At 36.4% G+C, this 7,450-nt stretch overlaps 1 protein-coding gene across 1 annotated transcript in view; it reads right to left on the bottom strand.

The window, feature by feature from the left end:
• nos1apa (nitric oxide synthase 1 (neuronal) adaptor protein a) overlaps positions 1–7,450 on the bottom strand; it is a 135,972-nt gene that overhangs the window by 87,790 nt on the left and 40,732 nt on the right. The window contains exons 3-4 of the mRNA XM_016543782.1: positions 2,852–2,944; positions 748–806 (exon numbers count right to left, since the gene is read on the bottom strand). Coding sequence (XP_016399268.1) covers positions 748–806; positions 2,852–2,944 — 152 coding nt within the window. The remainder of the gene's footprint in view (positions 1–747; positions 807–2,851; positions 2,945–7,450) is intronic.

The raw sequence follows: 7,450 nt of genomic DNA, 5'->3' as shown, positions 1-7,450 counted from the left end.
AGTCAGTCAAGCATTATAGCACCAGCCAATGAGATTGTCGTTTGTTCATTAGTTTCGCCTACTACCGGAGAACCCGGCAGTTCTTAAAAGCTGAAAAAATCCAAAGGAACTCCGTTATTTTGACAATTAAATACAACAAAGAATATCGTTTACATGTAAGACTCTCTCGCTCTCTCTGCTCTCACCAAAGCGACGGCGAGTCGTGCGACGTTACACTGGAGTTTACGGTACGTCAAATACAGGTGCGCTGCGCATCCATTCAGATGAGCTGAAAAATAGCGCTCAGTCAGAGAGTGTTAGGCAAGTGAAAATATATCTGTGCTAAACTTATACTCAGCCTCCAACTCACACACCGGCGAGTAAAATCTGAGAATTTATTAGCCATTGGCTAATATTAGACATCATTTAATCGCCCAGAGTGAAGATTTAGTCGCATATGCGAGTGATTTACTCGCAATGTAGAGGGTTGTGTACAGACAATCTGAGACTCACACCTGCTACTAAAAACGGCTGTCAGTCTTAAACACTGACTGTGTGAACATTGCCACTGTGAGTGTGAAGGTGATATATTTAGGTACACAGTTTAGGGGCAAACATGACACGATCATTTTATTCTCCTTTCCCACTGAAAGCCTCCCATTGAGAGCTTACTCAAAGCATTACTCACTCACTTTCAGGACTGACAGCTACATTGGTCAAGTGTTGAATGCAGTTAAAATAAAAGAGACATTTTATGAGGCTGCGCACCTGTATACTGGGTCTTGCATCACCATCATCTTGCTTTCATCCCAGGTCCATTCTTTTTTCTGCAGGAAATGAAAGTAATCATTTCAGTACATCACAAGCCAGGCTTTAATATATGATAATATATCCTAGGCAGAAGCTTGCTCTATCAATTTTCTCATTTAAGTTCCAGCTCCAAATTAAACCAAGAGATAAAGCACCTGTGTAAATCAATAATTTATGTTTAAATGAACAGCACGAGGCAACTTAAGATGCAGAAATTGCAGGGACTGACTGTACCCATTAACTTTGAGCTAAGCATCTTGCTAAAGGACAAAATCATCCCAAAAACCACCTTAAGGCAAAGTGTCTTGCCAAAGGGTGAACACAGTAGAGCAGGGCGGTGATGTGTGTTATTCTCATCTGAACGGAAAAAAAAACCCTCCAGGATCAAACCTTCAGACTACTTGAAGCTTACACTAGATTGCTACCACCATCTAAATTATGACCTGCTGTTATTGTTACTAAAAAGGAGGTAGAATCTAAGCAATCCCACCCATAGCAACCTGACACTGAATCAGCTTGCCTCTAGATTAGGGTTGGGTACCGAAACCCGGTGCCAATATGGCACGGTACCTATGTAACCGGTATGTACTAGAACAGAATCAGAAAGCAGATTTCGGTGCCTTATTTCGGTGCCACTTAAATGATTGAGCGATCGATTGAAATATTTGTTCTCTGGTTCTCCGAAACAGACGTAAGGATCATCGGCACCGCACGTGAAAAATTATTTCCTGACTGAGAAAATTCACGAACGCAAGTCGGAAAGCTCTAATAATACAAATCCAACACATCTTTGTAGTAACGCGAGTGTCCATGCCGTTTTCACATTCCGACTTAAAAGCACAACTCGGGAAATGAGAGCATCCGAGGAGCGCGTGAATGCAGTAATTACACTTGCTCCGACTGCAGCAGGTAGATACCGTTAGCTAGCTAAGCTAAACATTCTAAAATTAAAATGCCTAAAGCTAAACTTCCCTTGAAATGACTTGCAGTGAGAAGCGTTTCTAAACCTGTTGTCCAACAAAAGAGATCACTATAACATTTTTACTCCCCAATTGCTTCCTTTTGTGATCTGATGTGGCTTCTTGTCACAGAATGAGTCAGAAAATATGTTCTATACAGTAAAAAACATATGGTAAAAAGGCTATGTTGCTTAGCAATGGATTATAAATGTATTTAATTATGATGAAAATACCAGCTCCATGACGGGTTGAGCTAAAAAATAAAGATGGCGTCTGAAAGTTGCGTTTGGTGGTCAGTTTGTGTGTAAATGAATATTTCTGATTAACTTTTTGCACTTTTGATGTTATTTCTAGCGAGAAATCAGTATTATAGTAATTAAATATTCGTTTAGTTATCACAAAAACTCGTTCTATTTTGTTGTAGATCATTAAACCGTTACGCTGCCTCAGAAGCCTGTCCGAAATAAGTTTCATGAGGTGCCTTCGTGCAAAAACGCTGCCTGCAAAGTCATTGCCTCATACGGCAGCGAGGCAGCAAGTCAGCTGCCTAAGTTTTCGGATGCAGCCCATATTAGGGATTTCCTGAGTTCTATTCCTTCTGTGATGCATATGTGGAGTTTATGCACGAGGGCGCCCTCTGGCATCCAGTATGAATGAAACAGACATTAAATGTGTTTACAGCGCTCAATAATGGCCAATCCATCCTATTTTGGGTTCTTTTTTTTTTTTTAAGTATCGGTTCAGGCACCGGTACCGTTTTAAAAGTATTGATTTTGCACCTTTATCGGAAAAAACCCAAACGATACCCAACCCTACTCTAGATATGTTATGTAACGTGATTATATCGGAAGTTAACATTTACAATGAATCAATCCCTAATACAGCCCAATAACACAATTTATAGCACAGTATTTTTGTTAATAAAAAAAAGGTTCTCTATAATCTCAAACACAAGAAAATATTTGAATGAATATAATAACTGAATAAATATATCAAAATAAATTAATAAATCAAAATGAATGAATGAATGAATTAATGAATATTGTCTCACCTTTAAACTAACAAAATGAACACATTATAACTAACAAAACATACAAGTTTACCTTTTTCTTTTTCCGCAGTGCTACTTTGACTCCGTCCACGGACACAATGATGTTGACTTTCTTCTTTTTGATATTCTTCACTTTAAATTCATACTGTAAAGAGGAGAGGAAAGATAGAGATCATTATGGGAAGAAATATCAATACAGAGCAATTATTTTTCACCCTTCCAGGACAACCAAGGATACTTCTATTAATTAAATTCAATCCAAGGCCCCATTTAAATAGAAATCATGCGGTCCATCCTCTGCAAACATCAATAACCTCACCCTTTTTTATTGGCGTATATGCCCTTGCAGAGAACGAGCTCAAATGCCATTAACATTTCGACAAATGAAATGCAAGACTGGAACTTTTAAATGAGCCAAGCGCTTATCAACAGTGTGGAAATCAGAATTGGAACAGCAAAGCCTTTGAAGTGCATCTGGATAGAATTGAGTTCTCTAGTAAATGGGTTTCTCTATAGCTTCTCAGCTCTGAGTTAACTTTATGATGTATGCTGCACTCTTCTGCTATTCAGAGAGGCATTAGCCTGCTTAGAGATGTATGGATGTGGGTGTCAGTACAAATGACTGTGAGCAAACACTCTTACACAAGTAAACAAGAGTCTCCACAGGGACAGCATGAAGAGCAGCATGTTCTAATTTTTCATTCCTACTCATGTATACAAATTCATATGGACACACACAATATTGTTAAAAAAGTAGACTAAGTTGGTTAAGGCCATTGGGGAAAAGTTTAATTTATAGTTTCATTAATATACATACTGTCAACAAAAAGCCAAACATTCTTCAAAGCAACATGCTGAACTTTTTACACCATCAAGAAAAGATAACCGAATAGACCTTCTAGCTGCTCTGCATCTTGTTTGTTCTCTAGCTCAGTGTTTCCCAACCTTTTTTTAGTCGCGGCACCCTTTGGAAATTTTAACAAACTTGTGGCACCCTACAAAATAAATTGTCACAATATTTGAATTTCTAACTTCAATATGATAATTTGAGTATAGTATCATAATAGTTGCTTTTTTTTTTTTACATTTTAGCAATTTAAAAATATTAAAAAATGATTTTTTACATGGCACCCCTGCTCTCGACAGACGGCACCCCTGGTTGGGAAACACTGCTCTAGCTAATGTTAAAAAAATGAGAAGATGCTGAGGAGAAAGTTTGCTTTTATGGGTCTTCCTGCTTACAGAAAAAAGGGGATTCTATGACCCATTTTGGGTTGTTTAAACTATTAAGACACAAAATGTTTAAACCAAGTTGCAAAATTCAGTGTAAATATAGTAGATCTAATATAAACCAAATACATGTAAACATTAAGACATTTTGAATAAATCATAAATGTAAAAAATAAATATTAATAATAAAAAGAAAAGTCACTAAACATGCACTTACACAAAGCAGCAACTGAAATGTAAAATACCCCGTGATGTCCTTTTTTTTTTTTTTTGAGAACGCAAATAGAGTTTGAATCAGATTGAATCATCGTCTGATGCCTATTTGGTAGACATCGCCCAACCCTAATAGGAATCCACACATTCGGAGGGTGAAAGATTTCCCCATGTAGATTTCACTCATGTTTGAGTTGGTCATGCAAATTTGTTGCTGAAAGATGCTTGGTTTGAAAGTGTCTTCTGTGCTTCATATGTGGCTTCTCGACTGACAATGGACTATGGACCTTGTTTTGCCTGCAAAATATCACACATTAAGTGCTTTAATACTCCCAATCCTATTGCTTTAGAAAACTAAATCATTGTGTCAATCACAATGTTGATTCATTAAATAAAATATTATTATATTGGCAACAAGATATTGATGATATTATAATTATTCAATATATCATGAAGCCACATAGTGGAAGAAGGAGAGAAATTATTAGGTTGTGGTTACTAGATAGAATTTCCCCCCTCTTACTTAATGATCTTTATTAAACAATGAATGGCCAATCATCATTCAATATAATTGGATGCCCAGCACAGCAAAATATTTCACACAAAACTAAAAACAATAATTAATAAACAAGTTGACAAGGCCGCCACATGCACCTAGGTGTTAATACTAACCAGGTGATGGCACGCTTACCACTCTTTTCCATTTTCTCCCCCTCACTTCAGTAACGCCATCCTGTTTGTCTCATTTTAATTGAGTTTCTTTCAGCCACCTGGAGCCCATTTCTTGTCTCTCAGCAGGTGCTGAGTGAAATTTCATCTAGTATTGACACACTGGGGTCAAAGAAGATACAGACACTGCTGTCTGTAAGAGACGTATATTAAAGATTAAACCAAAAGATAAAACCATTTCACTAGACCCTGCCTAAAACAACTTTTGTGATTCAACCTTCCTTTTCAGTTTCATACCATACAAAAAGAAATGAAGAAATGTGACTAGTGTTTAATTCTGCAACATTTACTTGAAAATGATCGTGTGTACTAAATACTGAAGAAAACTCAATTTGCTCAAGATGCGCATTACAGGCATGGCAAAACTTTACACCGGTGCTGAAAACAGAATGAAGTTGAGAGCTGCACACTCAAATTCAAACAATGAGGAATTCCTCTCAGAGCTAAACAAGGTCACAGAAAATTTAAACAACCAGACAAGAAAACTAACCGTGCTTTCAGAATGCTTTCACAGCAAAACCTGAATGCTTTACAAGGCAAACTGAGAAAACAATCAATATCATACAAAATGGAAAATATGGCAGTGAGTCCTGTACTGAACCATCAACGAACCAAGAAAAAAAGAAATAAGCAAGAATACGAATCCTAAATCATTTGAGTTGTGCAATATAAGCACAGCACCACCAGTAGTCTGATTTATGAACATATTCTTTTATTAAATTGTTCAAACGCACAAATTATGAATTTTTCACTGGAAGAACTCACTGAATTGACCTGATGTAGATGTGAGTAACTGTTGATGAAAGTGAAACTCTGACTTCACAAAATGAAGCAGTTTGCTGATATGACAACATGTAGTTAAAAGATACACAATTGCAGATACAGGCACACCTTCCCAGACGCTTGTTATTACTTTTTAAACATTGTTCACTAAGGGATTATTCAGACAGGTTTGTAAATCAAATTACTGAAAATAACTGACTGAACTGAAAATAATTCACTTACAAATTGGACATCACAACAGCTTGTGACCAATTTTTATTAGATCTATAGCGATATATCTAACAAAACATTTTAGAGCAAAACCAGAAAGATTTTATATGACTTTTAGACCTGGAAAAAAAAAACAATTTCAATAATATATTTACAAGTTTTTCCATGTTTGTGGGAACACTGATATACTGTAAATATACTACTGTTCAAAAGTTAGGGGGGTCGGTAAGATTTTTTAATGTTTCTGAAAGAAGTCTCAAACTCACCATGGATGCATTTATTTGATCAAAAATGCAGTAAAACCGTAATATTGTATTTAACCATAAATATGTATTATTACAGTTTAGTATAGTTGTTTTCTATTTTAATATATTTTAAAATCAGGTCAAAGCTGAATTTTCAGTAGCCATTATTCCAGTCTTCAGTGTCACATGATCCTTCAGAAATCATCCTAATATGCTAATTTGGTGCTCAAGAATGATCCCATATTATTATCAATGTCACAATGTAAACAGTTGTGCCTCTTAATATTTTTGTTGTGCCTCTTAATATCTTTGTCATTTTATCGGTTTATTACATCCTTGTTGAAAAAAAAATCTATTAATTTCTTAAAAATATATATGTCTTACCGACCCCAAATTTTTGAACAGTATAGTGTATATCTGGGAAACACTATAGTGTTGATCATAGAATGAATAGGTCAGATGACTGACTTTAATGAATTGTCTCCAATTTCTCACTGAACTGCAAATGTCTGACTCGTGGAATCGGCTAGGCAAACAAAATCAGGAAACACTTTAACTTTTGGACAAAGTATTGCTCCTCAGACAAAAAAAGTGGTTCAAGTAGCCAGTGTTCAGAATGGTTTATAGCATGACTGCATAAAACCTTCCAACTTGGGACTACAATGTACACTCTTTACAAATAATATGGCAGGCACACTATTATACAGATCCCATTGTATCCCTAAAGTCATGTTGATTCTGCTATAAAAATTAGGGGATCATAATTGCTATTTTCTATTATACACTTAATAGACAGCAATGATGTGATTCCTCTGCAGTGAGGTGGTAAAAATAATGACTTCTCGTGACAGCTACATGAATGTACACAGGCTGGGGCAATGAATTCCTTTATAACACTACACTACTAAATCTGACACATTCATTCATTCCATCTTAACATGTAAGATTATGGGTTGATTATTGAACCACCCTGCGGGGTAGGGTGATCCATCATAATGACACCAAGCGGCAACCTCCCGCTCTCTCTCGTGAAGCCAACAAGGAAGTGACTTAAACTGTAATTCATCAACTGGCCGCTAGAGGCTGGCTGCAAAAGGGAGTCAATCCCATAGACTCCCCATGTTAAAATGCCCAACTTTACAGCAGAAAAAAACATGTTTACAGCCTGGTTCAAAAAATTATTTTGGTCTATATAGCTAATTTTGCCCTTCATGACAACTGTGAGGGGGATGAATTTTTTT

This window comes from Sinocyclocheilus rhinocerous, unplaced genomic scaffold (assembly GCF_001515625.1).
Source record: "Sinocyclocheilus rhinocerous isolate Xijiao unplaced genomic scaffold, SAMN03320098_v1.1 scaffold1150, whole genome shotgun sequence".
NCBI classification, from domain to species: domain Eukaryota; kingdom Metazoa; phylum Chordata; class Actinopteri; order Cypriniformes; family Cyprinidae; genus Sinocyclocheilus; species Sinocyclocheilus rhinocerous.
This window is presented reverse-complemented; position numbering and strand designations above follow the sequence as displayed.